This window comes from Diceros bicornis, chromosome 18, assembly GCF_020826845.1.
Source record: "Diceros bicornis minor isolate mBicDic1 chromosome 18, mDicBic1.mat.cur, whole genome shotgun sequence".
NCBI classification, from domain to species: Eukaryota; Metazoa; Chordata; class Mammalia; order Perissodactyla; family Rhinocerotidae; genus Diceros; species Diceros bicornis.
Window position 1 is genome coordinate 16,066,774 of NC_080757.1, and position 26,155 is coordinate 16,092,928.

The following is a 26,155-nucleotide window of genomic DNA, read 5'->3' on the forward strand; positions in this document are numbered from 1 at the left end:
GACAGGGAACTTGTATCTAGACTATATAAAGAACTCCTACAACTCAACAATGAAAAGACAACCCAATGTTAAAATGGGCAAAGGACTTGAAAACATATTTCTCCAAGGAAGATATGTACGTATATATATAGATAATATATATGTAGTATTTTATTACAACAAGGATGAATCTCAAAATCATTATGCTAAGTAAAAGAAGCCAGTCACAAAAGACCACTATTCTATGATACCATTTATATGAAACGTCCAGATCAGGCAAATCTATAGAGACAGAAAGTAGATTAGTGGTTGCCTAGGACTGAGGAGTAGGAGGTGGGAGGAAACGGGGAGTGAGTGTTAACGGGTACAAATTTTCTTTTCGGGATGATGAGAATGTGGAACTAGATAATGATGATAATTGCATGACTCTATAAATATACTAAAAATCATTGGATTGTATACTTTAAACAGGTGAACTTTATGAAATGCAAATTATATCTCAATAATGTTGTTTAGAAAATAGTAAAGAGATTTCCTGTATACTCTTCACCCACTTAAGAATTTCTTTTCTTTTTTTTTTTTTTTGTGAGGAAGATCAGCCCTGAGCTCATCCATGCCAATCCTTCTCCTTTTGCTGAGGAAGACCGGCCCTCAGCTAACATCTATTGCCAATCCTCCTCCTTTTTTTTTCTTCCCTTTTTCTCCCCAAAGCTCCGGCAGATAGTTGTATGTCATAGTTGCACATCCTTCTAGTTGCTGTATGTGGGACGCTGCCTCAGCATGGCCAGACAAGCGAGCGTCGGTGCGCGCCTGGGATCCGAACCTGGGCTGCCAGTAGCAGAGTGCATGCACTCAACCGCTAAGCCAGGGGCTGGCCCAAGAATTTCTTACATGACAATAGTAGGACAATAAAAACCAGAAAAATGACATTGGTACAATACTATTAAGGAAGCTATAGAGAATATTAAGATTTTACCAGAGTTTATAACAATATCTGGCACATAGTGAAGCTTACGCAGGTGGTAAGGACTTCACTACAATGACGATGATGAACATAATGATGATAATGTACATAATAATGATGATGCTGGACTTTCTACTGTAGCCAGATTGATCGGCTGCTGTTTTAGAGCATGCCATGTTCGTTTCTCTTTCTAAACTCTAACTGTAGCAGTTTCCACCACCTGGGATTCTTTTTTCCTTACTCTTTCCTTATCCCATCAAATCCTTCACATCCACGCATCTCCACCAAATCTTTTTTTTTTTTTTGTGAGGAATATCAGCCCTGAGCTAACATCCATGCTAATCCTCTTCTTTTTGCTGAGGAAGACCAGCTCTGAGCTAACATCTGTTGCCAATCCTGCTCCTTTTTTTTCCCCAAAGCCCCAGTAGATAGTTGTATGTCATAGTTGCACATCTTTCTAGTGGCTGTATGTGGCCTCAGCATGGCCGGAGAAGTGGTGCGTCGGGTGCGCGTCTGGGATCCGAACCCGGGGCCACCAGTAGCGGAGCACACGCAATTAACCGCTAAGCCACAGGGCCGGCCCTCCATCAAATCTTTAAAAGGCAAAAGATTTATTCCATCTGAAGAGAAAAAGACGCATCATCAAATCTTTAATAATGCTCCTCTCCCTCCTTTGAACTGTAGAAGCCTCCATACCAGCCAGCACTTGCCTGGACTCTCCTTTGCATTTTCCTCTAGTTATTTCACCTATGAATCCTGAATTCCCAACTAAACTGAGAGGCTATATGGGTTTCATTTCCTCTGCACCTTCCACAATAAACTTGGTGTGAATTCAAAAAAATTTATCCTTAAACTAGATTCAAAGTTGTTACCAAAGGATAGAGCAAGAGAGAAAACAAGGATGGCAGGAGATGGAGAGCAATTCAGGCAGTAAGACAGGCAGAGCCTGAGGGAGTCAAGAAGCATTTATAGGGTGTCTACTATACACTCCATAGTGTAATCATTGCCAGAGAGAGAAAAGAGGAACGGAGGAGAGGAAAAAGACACCCAGCAATGTTGTTCCCCAAGGCCTCTTTTATTTTTCTAGGTTCATTGACTAACTCTTCCTTGACTTCGCAGGCAGGATTAAAATGCTCTGCCCCTGAACTCCTGTACAGGGAGTTCACGCGGCACTGTAGGAACCTGGGTTTTTGCCTGCCTTCCCGCTACCCTGTGAGCTCCGTAATGTTGGCTTTTTCCCTGCTGTATTCCCAATCTCTGATACATAGCGGACGCTCAATAAATGATGGTTGAATGAACGAATGAATGAATGCATGAACAAAGGACTGATTGACTCAGAGCTACTATTGTACCCCAAGTCTGCATTTATGAGACTAGACACAGAATAATGTGCAAATTTTGACAAATTTATTAAAAATCTGGAAGCCTGGGTCTTTGACTGTCCGACGCCAGTCACGGATAACAGTGCGAGGTCGCCTAGAGACCGGAGACAGCCCCTGAAACGCGGGAGGCGGAGCTTACGGCTCCTCCGACCACACCCCTTCGCGTTCAAATCTTTCCGCCTATGGACCCGCCCCCTTCAGCCCGAAATGCAACTCTAATTGGTGAGCTCTGTAATCCATCTGAGCTCTTCGACGTCTATTGGATCCACTACTGAACTCCGGTTGCGCACTTCCCGGTGTTGGGAACGCAGAGCGGACGTAGGCTTGCCGCCATTGCGCTGCGGGGAAATCGGCCGACGGTGTGAGGGGCTTTGGGGGTGCGTGAGGGGCTTCAAGGGCCGGGCTGCGGGGGGCGTGGTTGGATCGGGCTGAGTGGCCCGAGGGATTGGGCAGTACGCACTCTGAGCGAGGCGGGACTGCAGGCCGGGGTTCTCGACGTGTTCCTGCTGCGCCTCTTGTAGGCCCGGGCCTTGTGGCTTGTTAATTTTTCCCTTCCGCCGCCCCCCAGATTCTCCGGGCATGGCCGGAGTATTTCCATACCGAGGGCCGGGTAACCCGGTGCCCGGCCCTCTAGCCCCGCTGCCAGACTACATGTCGGAGGAGAAGCTGCAGGAGAAAGGTGAAGAACGCGTGCAGGCCTGGCTACTTGGGGGCGGGTGTGCGCGTGCGCGCAGCGGGTTTGAACCCTTTCCCCGTTTTGGCAAGTGTCAAAACGTTAGGTGTCAGTTCCCTTATTAGCCCCATTTATTTTTTCGTCTGATCAAGTCTTTAAAAGCGTCTGTTATTTGCAGGCACTGATCCAACCAATGGGGATACAATAGTGATGAAGACAAACTCCTGCCCTGATAAGGTTTAAATTGCAGTGAGGGAAATAGACAATAAAAACTTAAAAAAAAAAATCTGTAACAAAAACGTCAGGCAGTGATAAATGTGATGAAGGAAAAAATAAAGCGGAGTGAAATGACGAGAATTGGCAGGGAGCACTCCAGCTGTACGCACAGCTCTCCCTCATCCAGACAGGAGCTTACCCTAGGGCAAGAGGTGGGAATGATTAGGCCAAGGGTGTGCAGTCCTTTAAACTGAGGTGTCTTTGTAGCCCGCAAATGGCAGCAATTGCAAGCCAAGCGCTATGCAGAAAAGCGGAAGTTCGGATTTGTGGATGCTCAGAAGGAAGACATGCCCCCAGAGCATGTCAGGAAGATCATTCGAGACCATGGAGACATGACCAACAGGAAGTTTCGCCATGACAAAAGGGTCTACTTGGGGTAAGGAGCATCCTGGAATTATTTCATTTGGAGCTTGGCCCCTTTCCCTTCTCCCTATCTCATAGGTCACAGTCCTGGATAGCTGCTCTGTCATTTTGGGACAGGCATCTTCTGTGACAGCCCATCTTGGTGGTTATAAGAGAAGAGGGAAAACCACTAGAATTCTGTGATAATTTCCAGATCTTCCAGTTATATTCTTTATTGCCCTAATTTTTCTTCTTGGTCTGGGACTGGAGCTTAATTTGTCCTGTTGGTGCTATGGTAAGATGTTCCTATTTTTGAATGGATTGGAGCCCAGAGCAGGACACTTTGTACATTCTTGTTGCCTGTAACTCCTCAGTGACCAGAATTCTGAGGTTCCGGATGTTTAACTCCTGAGGTGTCTATAATCTTGTTTTTCTCTGTCCCCAAGCTGATTGAGTATAGGTACAAATGCCTTAGCAAATCCCTTTTCTGTTTGGACACAAAAATGTTAGCCACTTAATGAGCTGGTCTAAGACAGACATGGAAGTTTTGTTTATTTCAAAAAAAAAGAAAAAAAAAGTGTATATATATGTTTTTTGAGAACTGTGCTAGGTGCTAGGGATATAGCAGTGAACAGGAAGTAATGGCCTTTTTGGAGCTTACGGTCTAGTGGCATGACAGATATGAGACAAATGGTTACAATAAAGTATGGTAAATATTGTATTATTATTTATGGGACGGTACAGAGAGAATAGAATGTGTGACAGCCTAAAAGCTGTCTTTAGAGGGACAGCTGTTGATTTAGAGGGACTGAAACCCAGTATTTTGGGACTGTGAAGTTTAAGAAGAAGAGTGACATAATTGGAGAGGGAGAGGCAGAGTTGCCGATCATGGCGGGCCTGTCTATGTTTGGGAGTTTGGACTTTGAGGCAGGGTTTTCCGTGGAATGTGATACTATGGTACCGTGTGGCTTCTGTGCACGGCACAGGTAACAGCTAACACTTTGTCATTTCTAATCATCTCTCTTCCTAACGTTGCAGTGCCCTAAAGTACATGCCCCATGCAGTCCTCAAGCTCCTGGAGAACATGCCTATGCCTTGGGAACAGATTCGAGATGTGCCTGTGCTGTACCACATTACTGGAGCCATTTCCTTTGTCAATGAGATTCCCTGGGTCATTGAGCCTGTCTACATCTCTCAGTGGGGGTGAGATAGTGCTGGAATATAACCATGTGTGGTGGTGGTGGTTGTGGGGCAGTGGGTAGAAACCATTGTGTGACATTGTTGGCTTCCAGGTCAATGTGGATCATGATGCGTCGAGAAAAAAGAGACAGGAGGCATTTCAAGAGGATGCGTTTCCCCCCTTTTGATGATGAAGAGCCGCCTTTGGACTATGCCGACAACATCCTAGATGTTGAGCCTTTGGAGGCCATTCAGCTAGAGTTGGACCCTGAGGAGGATGCCCCTGTGTTGGACTGGTTCTATGACCACCAGCCACTGAGGGACAGCCGGAAGTGAGTGACAGTTGGAGTTAACACTCCTGTGGGAGTTTTGGAAATCCACAAGGAGTTCTGGGAGAACAACGGGTAGTGTGGCTTGGCTAGCTGGTATACCTCCCTGATGCGGGCTCTTCTTTTTTTTCCTAGGTATGTGAATGGCTCCACTTACCAGCGCTGGCAGTTCACGCTGCCCATGATGTCCACTCTCTACCGCCTGGCCAATCAGCTCCTTACAGACTTGGTGGATGACAACTACTTCTATCTGTTTGACCTGAAGGCGTTTTTTACCTCTAAAGCACTCAATATGGCCATTCCTGGAGGCCCCAAATTTGAACCTCTTGTTCGAGATATCAACCTACAGTAAGTTGGAGAGAATAGGGATTTTAGGCACCTTGGGTTGAATAAAATCTACTCTTGATCCTTAAGATCTCCTTGTAGCTTCCAAACTCTCCAACTAGTCTGCTCATCCTTGATTTTGTACCGTAGGGATGAAGACTGGAATGAGTTTAATGATATTAACAAGATCATCATCCGGCAGCCTATCCGCACTGAATACAAGATTGCTTTTCCTTACTTGTACAACAACCTTCCACACCATGTCCACCTCACCTGGTGAGAGAGCTAGAACACAGCTGGGGGAAAGAAGGCTGGCATTTAGGTTGGGCCAGGGCAGGAGAACCTTGGTTGACTCTTCTTTCGTTTTAGGTACCACACCCCTAACGTTGTATTCATCAAAACGGAGGATCCTGATTTGCCAGCTTTCTACTTTGATCCTTTGATCAACCCAATTTCCCATAGGCACTCCGTCAAGGTGAGAGGAAGGGACATTTGACCTCAGCTCTTCCAAGAGAAATTTCCTGGCCATGGTTGAAGTGTTATTAGATAAAAGTGCAGCTAGAAGGGAGATGTGTTTTCCATCCTGTTAAGTGTTTCCCTTGAGCTATAAGCTAATTTCATAGTTTGGCCTTGGTTCAAACTGAGTTATTGGTAATCTTGGTTTCTGTGATTGTCTGTCTGGGCTTTATCATTACTCACTGGGTCTCTCTGTATAGTCTATTCTGATCTGTTTCCATAGTGTTCTTTTTTCTTTAGTTCCTTCTGTTGAGGTATAATTCACATAGCATACAATTTACCCATTTAAAGTGTACATACAGTCCAGTGGTTTTTAGTTTATTCACAGAGTTGTGCAGCTGTCACCACACACAGTTTTAGAATATTTTCCTCACCCCAAAAAGAAATCCGATAGCCATTAGCAGTCACTCTCCATTTCTCCTGAACCTCCCTTGCCCAGGCAACTGTTAATCTGTAGTCACAAGTCCCTTAACGATGGGGACACGTTCTGAGAAGTGCATCGTTAGGCGGTTTCGTCGTTGTGCAAACATCATAGAGTATACTTACACAAACCTAGGTTGTGTAGTCTAGTACACACCTAGGCTATAATGGTACTAATCTTGTGGGACCACTGTTGTATATGCCATCCGTCATTGACTGAAACGTCATTATTCAGTGAATGACTGTACTTTCTGTCTCTATAGATTTGCCAGTTCTGGACATTTCATATAAATGGAATCATATAGTAGGTGGTCTTTTGTGACTGGCTTCTTACGCTTAGAATAATGTTTTTGATGTTCATCCATGTCCCATAGTGTTCTTTTTTTTTTTTTAATTTTATTTATTTATTTATTTTCCCCCCCAAAGCCCCAGTAGATAGTTGTATGTCATTGCTGCACATCCTTCTAGTTGCTGTATGTGGGACACAGCCTCAGCATGGCCGGAGAAGCGGGGCGCGATGTGCCCGGGATCCGAACCCGGGCCGCCAGCAGCGGAGCGTGCGTACTTAACCGCTAAGCCACGAGGCCCGCCCTCATAGTGTTCTTAACATGAGTAGATTTCTTTCTCCAAGCCCAGCTTTTGGAGCTTGGGCAAGAAGTGATGGCAGTGTTTACCTCTTATGATATTGGAGCTCTTTTGGGAGGCCTTTGGTGGAGAGCCGGTTGGGGTGTGAGGAGTGATGCTTTCCTTGTTGGCCCTGGCTTGTTCTCTGCTCCCTTGGCCCCCTTTGCCCTGGCCATTTAGGGCTTCTCTTGTCAGGCAGCCCAGTTGCCATGGCAGATGTAGCCACTCTGCTTGGCCTCAGAGAGTTTCCCTTTCATCTCAAGCCTCTGCCCGGTTCAGTGGGAGCTGAACCCTTGGGGGTTCTTCTTTCAGAGCCAGGAACCATTGCCGGATGACGATGAGGAGTTTGAGCTCCCAGAGTTTGTGGAGCCCTTCCTGAAGGACACACCCCTCTATACAGACAATACAGCCAATGGCATTGCCCTCCTCTGGGCCCCACGGCCCTTCAACCTCCGCTCTGGTCGCACCCGCCGGGCCCTGGACATCCCCCTTGTCAAGAACTGGTGAGGCTTCTACCTCGGGGGATGGTAGTGGATATATAGGAGAAAAGACTCCAACTGAATGGGCATGTAGCCTTTACCCGATTGGCTGGAAGGAGAGATGGGCCAAGATGGTGGGCTTGTTTTCTCAGGTATCGGGAGCATTGTCCTGCTGGGCAGCCTGTGAAAGTGCGAGTCTCCTACCAGAAGCTGCTTAAGTACTATGTGCTGAATGCCCTGAAGCATCGGCCCCCTAAAGCCCAGAAGAAGAGGTAAGGTGCCCAAGAGCCCCTGCTCAGACTTCTTTTGTTCCAAAGATAATCAGGAGGCTAATTGTCCCTCTCCTTCTCCTTCTCAGGTATCTGTTCCGCTCCTTCAAAGCCACCAAATTCTTTCAGTCCACGAAGCTGGACTGGGTGGAGGTGGGGCTCCAGGTTTGCCGCCAGGGCTACAATATGCTCAACCTTCTTATTCATCGCAAAAACCTCAACTATCTGCACCTGGATTACAACTTTAACCTCAAGCCTGTCAAGACGCTCACCACCAAGGTGCCTGCATTGGACCTCGAGTCTCCTGGGCTTGAGGGATGGACTGGTTTTGCTCTGGCCTCTGAAGAAGGCATACATCCAGTCGGGACCATTGCCGATTAATGTTTTTTCTGTTCTTGGCGTCTTTTCCAGGAAAGAAAGAAATCTCGTTTTGGGAATGCTTTCCATCTGTGTCGAGAAGTTCTGCGTTTAACTAAGCTGGTGGTGGACAGTCATGTGCAGTATCGATTGGGCAATGTGGATGCCTTCCAGGTGAGGCTAGATAGTCCCAGTCCCTTTCCCAGATGGGGAAGCTTGGGCTGATCCTGGAGCTGGCCCTAGCTCAAAGCCTGATGGAGCGATTGTGTTGCAGCTGGCAGATGGGTTGCAGTACATCTTTGCCCATGTGGGGCAGCTGACGGGCATGTACCGGTACAAATACAAGCTGATGCGGCAGATTCGCATGTGCAAGGACCTGAAGCATCTCATCTATTACCGCTTCAACACGGTGGGACCCTGCCCTCATATACTCACTTTCTTAGATCCGTGGTAATTTTTAGCTCTAGTCAGGCTCTTTCCAGGGACCTGTTTGGAGAGAGGCTCTGAGTGTGTCATTATTGTCCTCATTTTGTGAATCTCAACACTTCCCCCAAAAGCCCACTTTTAGGTCTAAATAGGGAATCTCAGTTACTGGTTTCTGTCTTAAAATTGCTCACTCCGTTTTAGCTGTTGAGGTCCCAGAGTTTTTCCTTTTTTTCCCTTCATTGCCATACATGTGCTCCTCCTGCCCCTTGTCTGCCTAATTTTCTGTTGCTGTCTAAATGAGTTGCTAACTTGTATTCTTGACTCCTACTTGGGATTGTAGGGTCCTGTAGGGAAGGGCCCTGGCTGTGGCTTCTGGGCTGCTGGCTGGCGGGTCTGGCTGTTTTTCATGCGTGGCATCACCCCTTTGCTGGAGCGATGGCTGGGCAACCTCCTGGCCCGGCAGTTTGAAGGTGAGTGTTTTTTTCTGTGTCCAACTTCTCCCATTATCGTTTCAAGGGTAGATCATGCGTGTTGCCATTCTGTCCCCTGCCCTTGTTGAGACTGTGAGGATCCCTTCTTGCTGGATTTTCTTTAATTCCCATTCTCCAATGACTCTGACCTAGTATTCTCTTTCTTGGGCTTCTCTCCAGGGCCTTGAGGCTATCATGCATTTGCAGGATAGAAATTCCTCAGAAGCGCAGTTGTAAATATTTGCAGTAGCTTGTCTTTTTGCACTTGCTAGGCACATGGATGCTTTATTTATACTTAGTGATTACGTTGTAACCATGGTTAGTGGTGGGGGGTGGGGAGGGAAAGTAAAGACTCTCGTTAAAAGCAATGAATCTTGATTGTATCACTTTCACTTCTAGGCCGGCATTCGAAGGGGGTGGCAAAGACCGTAACAAAGCAGCGAGTGGAATCGCATTTTGACCTTGAGCTTCGGGCAGCTGTGATGCATGACATTCTGGACATGATGCCTGAGGGGATCAAACAGAACAAGGCCCGGACAATCCTGCAGCACCTCAGTGAAGCCTGGCGCTGCTGGAAGGCCAACATTCCCTGGAAGGTGGGTGTCTCCTCGCCTCCGAGGAGGCGTGGACATCATCTTTCTTGGGTTAGGATTACCACTCCCGGACTCCCTTAGGGGGCCGCGTGGCTCCCATCACTTTCTCATTGTGCCTTTTGCATTTTCAGGTCCCTGGGCTGCCGACACCCATAGAGAATATGATCCTTCGATATGTGAAGGCCAAGGCTGACTGGTGGACCAACACTGCCCACTATAACCGAGAACGGATCCGCCGTGGGGCCACTGTGGACAAGACTGTTTGCAAAAAGAACCTGGGCCGCCTCACCCGGCTCTACCTGAAGGCAGAACAGGAGCGGCAGCACAACTACCTGAAGGTTGGGCAGAGTAGGCTAGGCTGAGTGTGGGGGGGGTGGGCAGGAGGGTGGACTGCAGTGTTGGGACCATGCCTTGTTTTGGAGGGATTGGGCTCTAGTGGGAAGCTAATTATCCCATCCACTTTGCAGGATGGGCCTTACATCACAGCAGAGGAAGCGGTGGCCGTGTATACCACCACCGTGCATTGGTTGGAAAGCCGTAGGTTCTCACCCATTCCATTCCCCCCGCTCTCCTACAAGCATGACACCAAGTTGCTCATCTTGGCCTTGGAGCGGCTCAAGGAAGCTTACAGGTGAGGAGTAGAGTAGATAGGTTCCTGTGGGAAGGTGACGGGGCAGAATGGCATCAAAGTCAGAGTCTAAAGAAAGGAGGTTTAGTTTCAGTTCTTTCTGGGTTTGGCTTCCTCTTGGTTTTCCCATTCACCTTTCCTGTTGCTTTGTTAGTGTGAAGTCTCGGTTAAACCAGTCTCAGAGGGAGGAGCTAGGTCTGATCGAGCAAGCCTACGACAACCCCCACGAGGCATTGTCCCGCATCAAACGTCACCTCCTCACACAGAGAGCCTTTAAAGAAGTGAGTGAGATGCCTCCCAAGTTTTCTTTTGACTATGCTATTCATTCATGGCACTTGGGTGGCAGGTTGCCTCAGGTGATTGGTGGATTGGTGTGAGCCAGCTTCCCTGTCCCACAGGTGGGCATTGAGTTCATGGATCTCTATAGCCACCTGGTGCCAGTGTATGATGTGGAGCCACTGGAGAAGATAACTGATGCCTACCTGGACCAGTACCTGTGGTATGAAGCTGACAAACGCCGTCTTTTCCCACCCTGGATCAAGCCTGCTGACACAGAACCACCTCCTCTTCTTGTTTACAAGTGGTGTCAAGGTAAAACTTTGCTGGGATTGCCCCCTGAGGAAGGGAGGTGAATTGAGTTCTGCATCAAATTTCTCATCCGGGCAGCATAATTAGTTTATTCTCTTGCTACATGGTGCCAAGGAAATAGTGTTGATGTTAAACTGAGCAAAGCTGACACTCCTAGCAATCCACATGAATAAATGGAGTGGTAGTGGGATGTCATGGGGTTATGGAATATGATAGCTACCGTAGGCACTAGTCATGAAAGGGAATTTCTAACCTGCTGGAGACCTGTCTTACCTACTCCTCAGGCATCAATAATCTGCAGGACGTGTGGGAGACAAGTGAGGGCGAGTGCAATGTCATGCTGGAGTCACGCTTTGAGAAGATGTATGAAAAGATAGACTTGACCCTGCTTAATAGGCTGCTGCGACTCATTGTGGACCACAATATAGCTGACTACATGACAGCCAAGAACAACGTTGTCATCAATTATAAGGTATGTCTTGGAGGCAGGGTAGAAAGGAATTGGGGGGAAACTGGCACACTAAGTTAAGATTTGTCAAGGGGAAGATAAAAGAGGATGGGCCCTGGAGAAGCCTGGGACATGGCCATGGGTTCAGAATTGTTAAGAGTTATGTCTTTCTTTCTAGGACATGAACCATACGAATTCATATGGGATCATCAGAGGCCTGCAGTTTGCCTCATTCATTGTGCAGTACTATGGCCTGGTGATGGATTTGCTTGTGTTGGGATTGCACCGGGCCAGTGAGATGGCTGGGCCCCCTCAGATGCCAAATGACTTTCTCAGTTTCCAGGACATAGCCACTGAGGCTGCCCACCCCATCCGTCTCTTCTGCAGATACATTGATCGCATTCATATTTTCTTCAGGTGAGGGCTTGCCTGGATTCTTACCCTGCAGGGCTTTGAGGCATATGCCCTTCCTCTGGAAGTGGCTGTTGTATCTTAGTTGACTTGCCGCTAGGTTAGGGCTCTAAAATGGAATGAAGTCCTGTGAGTGGGTTGGGGGTTGGAAGTAGACTCCATCAGTGAGCTGTAGGTCTCCTGAGGTCCCAGTGTATATGGGTCTCAGCAACGCACCTTGCCTGGTGTAGGTTCACAGCAGATGAGGCTCGGGACCTGATCCAGCGTTACCTGACAGAGCACCCTGACCCCAACAATGAAAACATCGTTGGCTATAACAACAAGAAGTGCTGGCCCCGGGACGCCCGCATGCGCCTCATGAAGCATGATGTCAACTTGTGAGTCTAAGTTGGGGCTGTGGGAGCTGGAAGGATAGCCTGAGGGACCCAGAGAGCAATTAGAGGGAATTTATGAGGCTGTGTCCTGGGTGGGAGCAGTGTACTCTGTGGAGTTATCATCCATCAGGCCTTTGAAGCGAAGTTCCTTTCAGGAGACTGATAAGACCTTATGTTCTTTGTGGGCAGGGGTCGGGCAGTGTTCTGGGACATCAAGAACCGTCTGCCACGGTCAGTGACTACAGTTCAGTGGGAGAACAGCTTCGTGTCGGTGTACAGTAAGGACAACCCCAACCTGCTGTTCAACATGTGTGGCTTTGAGTGCCGCATCCTGCCTAAGTGCCGCACCAGCTATGAGGAGTTTACCCACAAGGATGGGGTCTGGAACCTACAGAATGAGGTACAGCCTGGGAAGGGGGCTAGGAGTGCAATGGCCACCCTGTACCTCCGGGGTAAATGGGAGTGAGGAACATTAGCACACTTTTTCATTATCAGTCAGTTGGGTGGATAGGGCTTAGTGGGTGAGTTAGAGTTGGTTCTTGCTCTTATGGCAGTTGCAAAGACAAGTTAACCTTGACCTTGTGGTTTAGGTTACTAAGGAGCGGACAGCTCAGTGTTTCCTGCGTGTGGATGATGAGTCAATGCAGCGCTTCCACAACCGTGTGCGTCAAATTCTGATGGCCTCTGGCTCCACCACCTTCACCAAGGTATATGAGGCAGTCACCCCCAGCGTCCCTCATGTCCTCTGCCCATCTCACATCCCTTTCAGCTCTTCCCTGGTTTGTTCTCCTTTCTTCCGAACTTTGCTCAGTGTCCCAGTCTCTGTGATTTTTGGTATAGCAGCCTAGTGTCAAATCAACTCAGTTATTTTCTGAGAATTCTCTGTAGGAATTCTGTGGCCTACTTCTGTGTAGTTGTGATGACTCTAAGTTAAGTCAGGAATAGAAGTGGGATTCTTTAATTTGAACAAAAATCACCATTTTTGCTTCTTCCCAGGGGCTTGTTATCCAAGTCGTATAGCTCATCTTTTAACCAGTAACATAGTGTGCATGTTAAAAAGCAAGTAAAACTAGTTATCTCAGTGTTTGTTTCTCCTTCAGTTGCTTCCAAAGGCCTAGCTGAAGGCAGCTGGAATTGAGAAAGAATAATCTGAGGATTTGTTAACTGTGTATACTTAAGTTTTTGCAGCTTAAAAAGTTAAAAGTTAAAAAGTTACCTTGCTCTTTCTGCTGTCTTTCCATGCCACCATAGTGGTGCACATGAATGTCCTGGCTGATGCTCTCGAGAGCACCAGTAATGCCAAAAAGAGGGACATGCTAGGTTTTTATTAGGTTGTGCTGCAGAGTCGTTGTCCGGTTTCTAACTGTGATAATGAGACAAAGTTGTACTGATGAATTTGAAATCATTGATGATCACAGAGCTGGAGAAATTGTGAATTTCAAGAGGAGGTTAAGAAGTATGATGTGATCTGCCCCAGATTTGATGTGCAACTGGAAGGTCTAGAGAAATAGCAGAATAATCTGCTCCTGCCCCCTCAGTTTGGTTTCATTGTACTGACAACTTCAGCTGGCATCATGGACTGTGAAGAAGCAAGACAAAAAACAGGAGGGAAAATTCTGGGATTCTTTTTCTAGGAACGTAATACATATGTAGAAATAAAATGTCTCAGTGGATTAAAAAAAAGGGTCATCACATTCTGGTTTCCCTTAGAATAACTCTTAGCTATAGCATTTTTCTTTCATTCTTACCTTCATGTTCCTTTAAATATGCAGCATATAAAGAATGCTTTAAATTTTTTAGTAATGCTTCTGTTAAGGATACATTTTCTTAATATTCCTTACCTAAAATCCCTCATGATTTTTTGGAGTGTAGTGCAAGGAAAAAGTATTTTTTTTAAGTTGATTTATTCCCTGCAAAGGTCTGATAACAAGAATTATGTAACTCATTCATTCCATTGATGTTTGTTGATAAGTACTGTGTTCAAGGCATTATGATTTCACTACATGTAAGATAGAGTCTCTGCGTTCATTGAGTTCACCTACCTAGTTGGAGAGACAGATGCATAGTTAAGAAAACTAGAATAGGATGTGGTGTTTCTAAAGCTATTGTATTATTTGGGAATTTGTGAGAACACTCGAGTTAATGACTCTAGTCCAGTCTGGGAGAGGGAGAGGAAAGGCTTCCTGAAACAAGTAACAAGTGATGAGGCAGGTGAGGGAGGGCATTCCTTCAGCCAGAGGTTATAGAGAGGTAACTAGTATGGTATATGTGGGACTATAAAAAGTTCAGAGTTTACTGGAGTAAAATTGTGCAGGTGGGACTGTTAGGAGATGGAGGCTGATAGATAAGCAAGAGCCAGATCATGGAGGGCCTGGCACACCTCGTTAAGAATCCTGTAAGGGTCTTAAGCATGGGAATGACTTTTTCAGATTTCTGTGTTAGGTGGTTCACTCTTGCAGCTGTGGGGAAGACAGATTTAGAGGAGTAGGATGGGAGATCAGGTTGGGGGACTACTGCTGATGTCCAGATGAAAATGAGAACAGTGAAAGTAGAGGTCAAGAAAGGGGAAGAGATTTGATAAGTAGTTAGCAGGTAAATCAGCAGAGCTTTGTTTTGGTGGGATGCTAGAGGGAATGGAAGAAGTCAAGATAATGTTCAGTTTTTGGCATGGGTGCCTAGATATTGGTGCCACTAACTGAAAGACTACAGGAAAAAGAGCAGCTTTAGGAGGGAAGGTAAGTGAATTTAGTTTAGGATGTAAAAACTTTGAGGTTCCTGAGAGCATCCAGATGGAGGTGTCTAGCAGGCATTTATTTATATCATATTTCTTCAATTCCAAGATAAATATATACATATGTGTGTGCGTGTGTGTATTTTTCCCCTTAGTGGTGCCTCTTAAATTGATGGTCTCTTAGATTTAATGAAAAATACTATGAATTTGAAGATCCAGGGAGAGAAATGACAAGAGCAAGTAAGAGCAGTCAGGGGTAACTTAGAGGTTCCTTTCGGATGTCCAAGTGGAGATACTTTGCAGTCTGAAGCTTGGAGAAGATGTCTGGGTTGAAGATGTCGATTTAGGAGTCTCAGCATAAAGGAGATGGTTGAAAGCTCCAGTGAGCAAGATTACCCAGGGAAAGTGTAAGGAGTGAGGAGCACAGAGCCGTAGGGAACACTGATTAGCAGTGTGGCCAGACTGGGAGGGTGCCGGGTCATTGGTGCCAAGGCTGTCAGGAATTGGGGCGGGCACTTAACAGTGTCAGTTGCCTAAGAGCATTTCAGTTAGATAAGGCCTGAAAAGTATCCATTGGATTTGGCAGTCAGGACGTCATTGGTGACCTTAGCAAGAGCTGTTTCAGAAATAGTGGGGATAGAAGCCAGATTGCAATGGGTGAGGCTTTATGGGAAGTGAGGGAGTGGAGACAGCAAGGACTGTTTATTTGCCAGAGCTGGAGTAAGAGGAGGAAGGACATTAGATGCCGCCTAGAGGGACATATAAGTCAAGGCAGGCGTTTTTAAATGGGAGTGACTTGAGTATGTTCACATTAAGAAGGAGCCTGTAGGGGTTCAGAGTGCAAGAGAGCAGTGTGATAAGTGATGGAGCAGTGTTCTGGAGGAGTTGAGTAGGGATAGAGTAAAGGGCAAGCAGCAGGCAACATCCTCTGAACCTAATAGAAAAGAGGTCTGGATAGATGTGAATGTAGATAGGTTTAGTGGGACGTTATAACAAATCTTGAATCTTTCAGCTTTGCCTGGGCTGGAGTGAGGGGCACGGGGTGCTGGACTTGAGCACGGTGGTGAGGGTATGATAGGATTGTTGAAGAAACTGCGCTGAGGGCCCAGATGGGTTTCAAGAAAATGAAGACCACTGTAAGTGAGTGTGAATTCTTCCCCAGAAGCACTCAGCTACTCATTGACAGGATGGGTAAAGTGGATAGATTATATTGGTGATGTAGGATTGTGGGTTTGCCACAGGACTGTTGTGGCATGGTAAGGGATTGGATGCAGGGGAAACAAGAGTGCTGGCCCCTATTGGAATCCTAGATCATGGGAGAGGAGAGAAGGAAGAGACCAGAAGAGGCCAGTGGCCTTGGGGAAAAAATGTAGGGATCAAGGGAATAGATGTGTGAGAGGTAAGAGCCTGAGTAATGGAGGAATGTCAGATGTTAGGGAGACAGCTTACAGTAGCGGTTATAATAACGGGTTCTAGAGTCAAATTGTGTTCAGATCACAGCTCTACCACATTACTAGTTGGACCTTGAGCAGGTCACCCACTCTGGGCCATAGTTCCTTCATCCACAAAATGGGAATACTAATATATTACCTAGCTCAGAGGGCTTTTGTGAGAATTAAATAATGCATATAGTAAGCTATATTGTTTGATAAATTGCTTAATAAATGTTTTCTCTTCTTAATTAGAGGAATCAGAGATTATGTTCAGATAGTAGAATATTGGAATTTGTTTCCCGAGATGTGTTAAGGTAAAGCAGTTCTTGTAATAAAATTTCTTGGTCTTCCGAGGTTGATAATGGAAGGGAAATCTACAGTAGGGCTAGAGGCGGCTAGGCCTTATGGCCCCATTCTTGTCCTCTCAAATTTTGCTTGCCCTTTGGACTCTCTTGTAATCATTGCTGCCACTACCACTTTAGGTGCTGCCACCATTCTTGCATTAGGTATGTGCAGTACTAGCCCACGCTTGGAGACAGGACCCTTCTCTTCAGTCCTAGTAGTAGCTATGAAATAAGGCTAGAATGTTTAAACACAACTTTGATAAGGGCCAGGAATAACAGAAGGAAAATAGAGGGGCTGGCCAGGTGGCGTAGCGGTTAAGTGCGCCCGCTCTGCTTTGGCCTGGGATTGGCCTGGGATTCGCAGGTTCCGATCGCAGGCGCGCACCAACTCACCGCTTGTCAAGCCATGCTGTGGTGGCGTCCCATATAAAGTAGAGGAAGATGGGCATGGATGTTAGCCCAGGGCCGATCTTCCTCAGCAAAAAGAGGAAGATTGGCACCTGATGTTAGCTCAGGGCTGATCTTCCTCACCAAAAAAAAAAAGAAGAAATTAAATACTAACAAAACCAAGAAAACACCCTGAATCCCATCATCCTAACATCAGTTTTTATTTTTCCACATTCCCTTTGAGGTTGGTCATGTCATGTGATGGGCAAGTTATGTAATTTGAATTTGTTTCTTTTATGAAGACTTAAAGGCATAATATATGTAAAATTCTTACCATGGTACCTAGTACATGTAGACACTTATTAAGTGTTATTTACCATCCTGCCTCCCCTCATCCCCAGGAACTTGTGCTATTCTTAAAGGAATATGGGACTTCTTGGGAATTCATATTATTCCCCTCCAGGAATAAAGCACTGGTAACTGCAGCAGAACTGGATGTTCTGTGACACAAACCATGTAGCTGGAGATTCCAAGGACCAAATACAGTCAGAGAACTTACTAAGCCTCGGAGTTGTGCTGCTGGAGTCTGTTTGCCGTTACCCCTAAATCTAGCCCATTCTGGCCCCTGGCTCCTTTCTGTAGTTCTGTTGGCTTGGTTGTCTTATCCTGAGCACAAGCTAGATGCTCACTGTAGCTTTTGTGATTTGATTCAGGCAATTACCTCACTCCACAGTCCCTTCATCCTGCCTGTCTGAATACTACTATTTGCTCAAGACAGATTTGTATGATAACTCCAGCCGATGTGATGTTTCACTTCAATAATTGTCCATAAAACATATTCTTTACCTTAAAGTCTTGATTATATCGTTTGGCATTTTGTGGTTTGCTGTCTTTTTTAATTGATCTTTTCAAAGAACTAGCTTTGGTTTCATTGATTTTTATTGTTTTTCTCTTGTCTATTTCATTGATTTCTGCTCTTATAATAACTTTCCTTTGCTTGCTTTGGGTTTAACTTGTTCTTAGTTTTCGAGTTTGTTAAGGTAAAAGGTTAAATGATCAATTTTGGACCTTGCTTTCTAATAGAAGTATTCAATACTATAAATTTCCCTCTAAGCACTGCTTTAGCTGCATCCCTCAGATTTTGATAGATGGTGTTTTCATTTTCATTCAGTTAAAAATATTTTCTCATTTCCCTTGTGAGTTTATATTTCATCTATAGGTTATTTAGAAGTATGCTGTTTAATTTTCAAATATTTGAGAGTTTTCCAGGTATTTTTCTATTATTAGTTTCTAGTTTAATTCCATTACAGTCAGAAAACATACTCTGTATGATCTTAATTTTTTCAAATGTATTAAATCTTGGTGTTTTTTTTTTGTTTTTTTTTTTTTTGTGAGGAGATCAGCCCTGAGCTAACATCCGCCAATCCTCCTCTTTTTTTTTGCTGAGGAAGACGGCCCTGGGCTAACATCTGTGCCTGTCTTCCTCCACTTTATATGGGACGCCGCCACAGCATGGCTTACCAAGCAGTGCGTCGGTGCGCGCCCAGGATCCGAACCAGCGAACCCCGGGCCGCCGCAGCGGAGCGCGCGCACTTAACCGCTTGTGCCACCGGGCCGGCCCCTAAATCTTGTTTTATGGCCTAGCACATATGTTCTATTTTGGTAACTGTCTCCTGAGTACTTGAGTCTGTATTCTGCTATTGTTGGGTAGAGTGTTTTATAAATGTCAGTTAGGTCCAGTTGATTGATTATGTTGTTCAAGTTTTCTAAGTCCTTAATGATTTTTTTGGTCTGTTTCTGTCAATTATGGGGAGTGGAGTGTTGGAAATCTCTAACTACAATTGTGGATTTATTTATTTACCCTGTCAGGTCCATCACTTTCTTTTTTTTTGGCCTCAGAGACACTGTTGGTTTTATTAAAGACATCCAAGCTTATAGCATAAAGCAGCATGACATTTTTCAAGGAAATTATATATTTTTTGAGCATGGAAGAATGTCTGAAGTTTAGACTGCTTTGGTAACTTTAAAATACTTAGTTGAAACAAAATTACCCCCATAACAATTAGATTGTAATTGTTTAAAAAGGCAAATAATCAGGACATTTTGTTGAACAAAGCTGAAAGTTGGGCAAAGTGTACTTTGCTTGCAGATGAAAAACTAACAAGGAGTCATCCAGGATATTATTAGCAGGCTTAGGGGAGCTGTCTCTTTGATACCAAAATGCAAACTGACAAACTTTTTGTCCAGGGAGCGTTGAACCTACATATGGATGATGACCAAGGAGTGTGCCAGGTGGAATGCTGTATCATGTACTGAAGGGACAGCTAGAGTTAGAAATGGACTTTACAACTGGTGCACTCTATAGACACTTCTTTAGATAGAAGCAACTCTGTTGATATCCCCAAAAGGAATATCGTTCTGTACCCTCAGGCATAATTATATCATTTTTTGAGTCTTATGCTTCAAGAGGTCCCTCATTTTTTGCTTCATGTATTTTGAAGCTCTATTATTGAGTATGTAATGTATTTAGGATTATTATGTCTTCTTAACGAGTTGACTCCTTTATCATTATGGAATGTCACTCTTCATTCCTGGTAATGTTCTCTGTTGTGGAGTTTACTTTGATAGTAGTACCACTTTAGCTTTGTTTTGTGTTTGCAGGGATGTTGTTTTCTGTCTTTCTGCTTTTAACCTTTGTCTTTATAATTAGAGTTCATTTCTTATAGACAGCATATGGTTGGATCTTGCTCTTTTTTTAAATCTAGTTTTTTTTTTTTAATGTTTTTTTTTTGTAAGGAAGATCAGCCCTGTGCTAACATCTGCCAATCTTCCTCTTTTTTTTTTTCTTTTTTTTTTTTTTTTGCCGAGGAAGACTGGCCCTAAGCTAACATCTGTGCCTGTCTTCCTCCACTTTATATGGTACGCCGCCACAGCATGGCTTGCCAAGCAGTGCGTCGGGGTGTGCCCGGGATCTGAACTGGCGAACCCTGGGCCGCCACAGCGGAGCACACGCACTTAACCGCTTGCATCACCGGGCTGGCCCCTTAAATCCGGTTCGACAATCTTTGCCTTGCAGATGGTCTAATAGTCCAATTAGGTTTACTATAACTGTCAATATAGCTGGATTTAAACCTGCCATCTTATTCTTTGTTTTTTATTCTATCTGCTTTTTTCCTCTTTTCCTGCATTCTTTTAGATTGTTTTTTTGTATGATTTTAATTTATCTCCACTCTTTACTTATTAGCTACACTTCATTTTATTTATTTATTTATTTATTTATTTATTTATTTTGTGAGGAAGATCAGCCCTGAGCTAACATCCATGCTAATCCTCCTCCTTTTGCTGAGGAAGACCGGCTCTGAGCTAACATCTATTGCCAATCCTCCTCCTTTTTTTTCCCCAAAGCCCCAGTGGATAGTTCTATGTCATAGTTGCACATCCTTCTAGTTGCTGCATGCCAGAGGCGGCCTCAGCATGGCCGGAGAAGCGGTGCGTCAGTGCGCGCCCGGGATCCAAACCCGGGCCGCGAGTAGCGGAGCACGCGCACTTAACCGCTAAGCCACAGGGCCGGCCCTACACTTCATTTTATTTATTTTTATTGGTTGCCCTAGGGTTTACAGTATACATCTGACTTACCACAGTCCACTGTGACCATTATTCTATTAATAATAATCACTTTACATATAATATGAGAACCTTACAACAGTATACTTAGATTCCCCCCCAATCTTTGTAGTATTTTTGTTATATGTTTTAATTGTACTTGTATTATAAACACCGCAGTACTTTGTTGCTGTTTTTGCTTTGTAACTATTTTACTATTCCTTTATGTTTTATATAAGTTACAAAATGAGAAAAAAAAGTCTTTTACATTTTATCCACATACTGTTTCTGGTGTTCTCCATTACGTTATGTACATCCAGACTTCCATCTGGTATTGTTTTCCTTCTGCTATCTCTAGAAGTTCCATTTGAGTCTTTAACATCTTCTGTTTCTCTCATTATGTTCGTGTTTCTTTTTACATACTCATAGGATTTTTAATAGCTGTTTTAAGGCCCTTGCTACTAATTCCATCATCTGAGTTGTTTTTGGGTCTATTTGTTGATTGATTTTTCTTCTGGTTATGGGTAATTTATTCCTGCTTCTTTGTATGCACAGTAATTTTTGATTGAATGCTAAAAATGTGAATTTTATATTGTTGATTACGGATCTTGTTATATTCCTTTAAAGAGTGTTGGGTTGTGAGGGCCGGCCCCGTGGCTTAGCTGTTAAGTGCACGCGCTCCGCTGCTGGCAACCCGGGTTCGCGTCCCGGGAGCGCACTGACGCACCGCTTCTCTGGCCGTGCTGAGGCCGCGTCTCGCATGCAGCAACTAGAAGGATGTGCAACTATGACATAGAACTATCCACTGGGGCTTTGGGGAAAAAAAAGGAGGAGGATTGGCAATAGATGTTAGCTCAGAGCCGGTCTTCCTCAGCAAAAAGAGGAGGATTAGCATGGTTGTTAGCTCAGGGCTGATCTTCCTCACAAAATAAATAAAAAAAGAAATAAAACTTAAAAAAAAAAAAAAGAGTGTTGGGTTGTGTTCTCGTTTGCTGTTAAGTAACTTGTGGATTGGTTTGATCCTTTGAGGCTTGCTTTTAAGCTTGGTTATGGCAAATCAGAGCAATCTTTTTTCCTGTGGCTAATTTACCTCCACTGCTAAGTTGATAACTTTCTGGAGATTCTCAGTTCCCGTGTTATTATAAGGTCTCTGCTCTGGCTGGTAGAAATACAAATTGTTGCCAGCCTTATATGAGCTGTGGGCTTGGTCAGCCTACTGCTTTCTGGTGGTTCTTTCTCTGGCTTCAGGGAGTTTTACCACATACAGATTGGTATTCAGACAAAAACACGAGGGGATCCCTTCATGGATCTGCAGAGATCTCTTTCTGTGTACTTTTTTTGTGTACAAATTCTGGCTGCCTTGGCCTTCCGAACTCTAGTCTCTTCAATTCAGTGAGGCTGTTAGGCGCTGTTTCCGTTACCCCTCCATGTATACAGCTTGGAAACTGCCACTAGGCATTAAGCTGGGGCAGTTGTAGGGCTCACTTCGTTTGTTTACCTTTTTTTAAGATTTGTAATCTATGCTGCCTAATTGTCAGTTGTCTAAAAGTACTGTTTTATATGTTTCATTAGTTTTCTGGTTGTTTCATTAGTTTTCTGGTAGTTTATAGTGGGAAGGCGATTTCTCTGGCCCCATTAGTTTTTATTCCCCCCATTAGTTTTTCCTCCCCATTAATTTTTAATAGTTTTTTTCATCTCTTCTTCTCCACCCACTCTAGGATTACTTACTGGATTTGGTCTTATTTTAACAGTGTTTATATTGCCTCAATTCATTTTTTTATTGAGATGACATTTACACTTTAAAAGTATTCAATTCAGTGGTTTTCAATATATTCATCAAATTGTGCAACTATTACCACTGTGTACTTCCAGAACATTTTCATCACCCCAAAAAGAAACCCTATACCCATTAGCAGTCACTCACTCCCCATTGTCCCTCCTGCCTAAGCCCCTGGCAACCACTAATCTACTTTCTCTCTCTATGGATTTGCCTATTCTGGACATTTCATATAAATGGAGTCATACTATATGTGGCCTTTTTTTGTCTGGCTTCTTTCACTTAGCCTAATGTTTTCAGGGTTCATCCATGTTGTAGCATGTATTAGTATTTCAGCCCTTTTCGTGGCTGAATGATATTCTATTATATGGATATACCACATTTGTTTATCCAGTTATCAGTGGATGGACAATTTGGTTTTTTCCACTTTTTGGCTATTATGAATAATGCTATTATTCATATATTCATAATACCATTATTTGGCTATTGTTAACATTTTTGCACACGTTTTTGTGTGGACATATATTTTCATTTCTCTTGGGTATATATCTAGAAGTAGGATTGCTGGGTCATATGGTAACTCTGTTTAACCTTTTGAGGAACTGGCAGACTGTTTTTCAAAGGGGCTGCACGATTTCACATTTCTGCCAGCAGTATATGAGAATTCAGTTTTTCCACATCCTCATCAGCACTTATCACTGTCTGTCTTTTTTTTTTTTCTGTGAGGAAGACCAGCCCTGAGCTAACATCCATGCCAGTCCTCCTCGTTTTACTCAGGAAGACTGGCCCTGGACTAACATCTGTGCCTATCTTCCTCCACTTTCTATGGGACGCCGCCACAGCATGGCCTGACATGCTGTGCATGTGCATCGGTGCGTGCCTGGGATCCAAACCCAGGCCGCCAGTAGCGGAACGCGCGCACTTAACCGCTACTCCACTGTGCCGGCCCCTGTCTGTCTTTTAATTATAGCCATTCCAGTGGGTGTGTAGTGATATCTCATTGTGGTTTTGATTTATACCTTCCTAGTGACATTGAGCTCAAATCTTTCTTGAGAATTAGGGAGAATGTAACTAACTAGATCAAGTAGTCCCCAACGCAACTGCCACCCTCCAGTGGCTCCTCTGTAATTTACTTCTTTCCACTGTCTTCAGATTGTGAATAAGTGGAACACAGCTCTCATTGGCCTTATGACGTACTTTCGGGAGGCTGTGGTGAACACCCAGGAACTCCTGGACTTGCTGGTTAAGTGTGAGAACAAGATCCAGACACGTATCAAGATTGGCCTCAACTCCAAGATGCCGAGTCGGTTCCCTCCTGTTGTGTTCTACACCCCTAAGGAGTTGGGTGGACTTGGCATGCTCTCGATGGGCCATGTGCTCATCCCTCAGTCTGACCTCAGGTAGGACTTCACTGAAAATCTTGCTAGACCCTGAGGGAAGGGAATGTTTCTTTACTTTTAGGCTTTATTTTTTTTCTAATCTTTGTTGTGCCCCAAAACAGGTGGTCCAAGCAGACAGATGTAGGTATTACACACTTTCGTTCTGGAATGAGCCATGAAGAAGACCAGCTGATTCCCAACTTGTACCGCTATATACAGCCTTGGGAGAGTGAGTTCATTGATTCTCAGCGGGTCTGGGCCGAGTATGCCCTTAAGAGACAAGAGGCCATTGCTCAGAACAGGTAGGCATTAGCAGTTCTGTTGGGGGATGGGGGTGACCTTTGAGCCCTGCATGGAGGGCAGGGGCAGAGCATGCCGTAGTTTTGTGGAAACAAGGAAGTAGGTTCTACCTCTGACCTTATCTTTGGCCAGGGAGGAATGCTGAGCTCTTCATATGAGCTCATGGTTGACTTTGATCTTTTTTCCTTTGGCAGACGATTGACCTTAGAAGATCTGGAAGATTCATGGGATCGTGGCATTCCTCGAATCAACACTCTGTTCCAGAAGGACCGACACACACTGGCTTATGATAAGGGCTGGCGCGTTCGAACTGACTTTAAGCAGTACCAGGTACATGGAGGGGATAATGGAGAGATTTTCCCTGAATTAGGAGAATCCATGGCTATGCCAGCACCTGTGGCAGTAGGCACCCAGAAGTTTGATTGTACCTATCCTCACCATCTAGGTTTTGAAGCAGAACCCTTTCTGGTGGACACACCAGCGGCATGATGGGAAGCTCTGGAACCTGAACAACTACCGTACAGACATGATCCAGGCCTTGGGTGGTGTAGAAGGCATTCTGGAACACACACTCTTCAAGGGCACTTACTTCCCTACCTGGGAGGGGCTTTTCTGGTGAGGATCCTCCTCTCCCCTATCACAACCCTCTGAGCTCATCTCTTTTGTGCCTTTGAGGTCTATTATGGTATTTCCCAGACAGCCACCTCCATAGGGTCAGCAGTGCTCTGAGAGATGGCAGGACATCACTCTACCTGGTCTCTTCTGCTTCCTAGGGAGAAGGCCAGTGGTTTTGAGGAGTCTATGAAGTGGAAGAAGCTAACTAATGCTCAGCGATCAGGATTGAACCAGATTCCCAATCGTAGATTCACGCTCTGGTGGTCCCCAACCATCAACCGAGCCAATGTGAGTGTGATTGGCAGACATAGGAGATGGGAAAATAAAAACAAGTGTTTCTGCTTCCTTAATTATGTCCTAAGAACCAAAGTCTCTCGATCTCTAGTGTCACTCTCTTTTTCCTGTCAGGTATATGTAGGCTTTCAGGTGCAGCTGGACCTGACGGGTATCTTCATGCATGGCAAGATCCCCACCCTGAAGATCTCTCTCATCCAGATCTTCCGAGCTCACTTGTGGCAGAAGATCCACGAGAGCATCGTTATGGATTTGTGTCAGGTGGGCTAGACTTGAGGGGAGAGGGTGCCACAAAACGTCAGGTCACCTAGCTCAGGAAATCCACCCTGGAAGCTCTAGAGGATGAGACCACATTGTCTTAAGTTCTCCAAGCCCTGAGTGGGCTTCCATAACTACTCATAACCTTTCCACCTTTGCCTCCAGGTGTTTGATCAGGAGCTGGATGCACTGGAAATTGAGACAGTACAAAAGGAGACAATCCACCCCCGAAAGTCCTATAAGATGAACTCCTCCTGTGCAGATATCCTGCTCTTTGCCTCCTACAAGTGGAATGTTTCCCGGCCCTCATTGCTGGCAGACTCCAAGTAAGTGCCTTATGACCCAGCCCTAGGCATCCAGGAGCTTTAGTTTACTGTTCTTCTAAAGAACAGTACTACTTTAGGAATTGTCTTGCCTGCCTTTCTTTCTTACTTGGAGCCAGTGCTAGCCCTGGATCCTAGCTACACCGTCAGTAAGGTCTGCTGATTCTCTGGAGGTCTTGCTGATCTGAAACAGGCAGAAGGGTTGGTTTTGAGATTTAGATTAGTGATTGTGAATTCTTGTGGTTCTGGGGACATTGGTTGTGCTGGTAGCTTCCTGGAGCCTGGACTGCTGACCCCTCTCCACCCTCAGGGATGTGATGGACAGCACCACAACTCAGAAGTATTGGATTGACATCCAGTTGCGCTGGGGGGACTATGATTCCCATGACATTGAGCGTTACGCCCGGGCCAAGTTCCTGGACTACACGACAGACAACATGAGTATCTACCCTTCACCCACGGGTGTGCTCATTGCCATTGACCTGGCCTATAACCTACACAGGTATGTTGGGGCTCAGAAGCATGTATTTTCTGTCAGCCTCATGCTTTAATTTACATGTGTTTTTTAGTTTGCCCAGGTGAGATGAAGTTTGGCCCTTTCCTTCTCTGGGTTACTGACTCTTCCCTGCCTCCATGTACATGAGCAACACTCGTTGTCAG

At 45.0% G+C, this 26,155-nt stretch overlaps 1 protein-coding gene and 1 pseudogene across 1 annotated transcript in view; both read left to right on the forward strand.

Annotated features, from left to right (window-relative positions):
* Positions 1–2,651: 2,651 nt before the first annotated feature.
* The window catches only part of PRPF8 (pre-mRNA processing factor 8), a 30,527-nt gene continuing 7,023 nt past the window's right edge, over positions 2,652–26,155 (forward strand). The window contains exons 1-32 of the mRNA XM_058560126.1: positions 2,652–2,702; positions 2,894–3,004; positions 3,482–3,650; positions 4,655–4,819; positions 4,909–5,127; positions 5,260–5,472; positions 5,599–5,724; positions 5,818–5,923; positions 7,321–7,511; positions 7,640–7,759; positions 7,846–8,035; positions 8,168–8,287; positions 8,388–8,522; positions 8,880–9,009; positions 9,409–9,605; positions 9,734–9,940; positions 10,070–10,233; positions 10,385–10,511; positions 10,629–10,821; positions 11,103–11,290; positions 11,445–11,683; positions 11,908–12,054; positions 12,241–12,451; positions 12,642–12,758; positions 23,479–23,726; positions 23,828–24,007; positions 24,200–24,335; positions 24,451–24,620; positions 24,779–24,908; positions 25,029–25,175; positions 25,338–25,498; positions 25,806–25,997. Coding sequence (XP_058416109.1) covers positions 2,905–3,004; positions 3,482–3,650; positions 4,655–4,819; positions 4,909–5,127; positions 5,260–5,472; positions 5,599–5,724; positions 5,818–5,923; positions 7,321–7,511; positions 7,640–7,759; positions 7,846–8,035; positions 8,168–8,287; positions 8,388–8,522; positions 8,880–9,009; positions 9,409–9,605; positions 9,734–9,940; positions 10,070–10,233; positions 10,385–10,511; positions 10,629–10,821; positions 11,103–11,290; positions 11,445–11,683; positions 11,908–12,054; positions 12,241–12,451; positions 12,642–12,758; positions 23,479–23,726; positions 23,828–24,007; positions 24,200–24,335; positions 24,451–24,620; positions 24,779–24,908; positions 25,029–25,175; positions 25,338–25,498; positions 25,806–25,997 — 5,138 coding nt within the window. The 5' untranslated portion in view covers positions 2,652–2,702; positions 2,894–2,904. The remainder of the gene's footprint in view (positions 2,703–2,893; positions 3,005–3,481; positions 3,651–4,654; positions 4,820–4,908; positions 5,128–5,259; positions 5,473–5,598; positions 5,725–5,817; positions 5,924–7,320; positions 7,512–7,639; positions 7,760–7,845; positions 8,036–8,167; positions 8,288–8,387; positions 8,523–8,879; positions 9,010–9,408; positions 9,606–9,733; positions 9,941–10,069; positions 10,234–10,384; positions 10,512–10,628; positions 10,822–11,102; positions 11,291–11,444; positions 11,684–11,907; positions 12,055–12,240; positions 12,452–12,641; positions 12,759–23,478; positions 23,727–23,827; positions 24,008–24,199; positions 24,336–24,450; positions 24,621–24,778; positions 24,909–25,028; positions 25,176–25,337; positions 25,499–25,805; positions 25,998–26,155) is intronic.
* Positions 13,271–15,820, forward strand: LOC131417123 (small ribosomal subunit protein uS8-like; annotated as a pseudogene).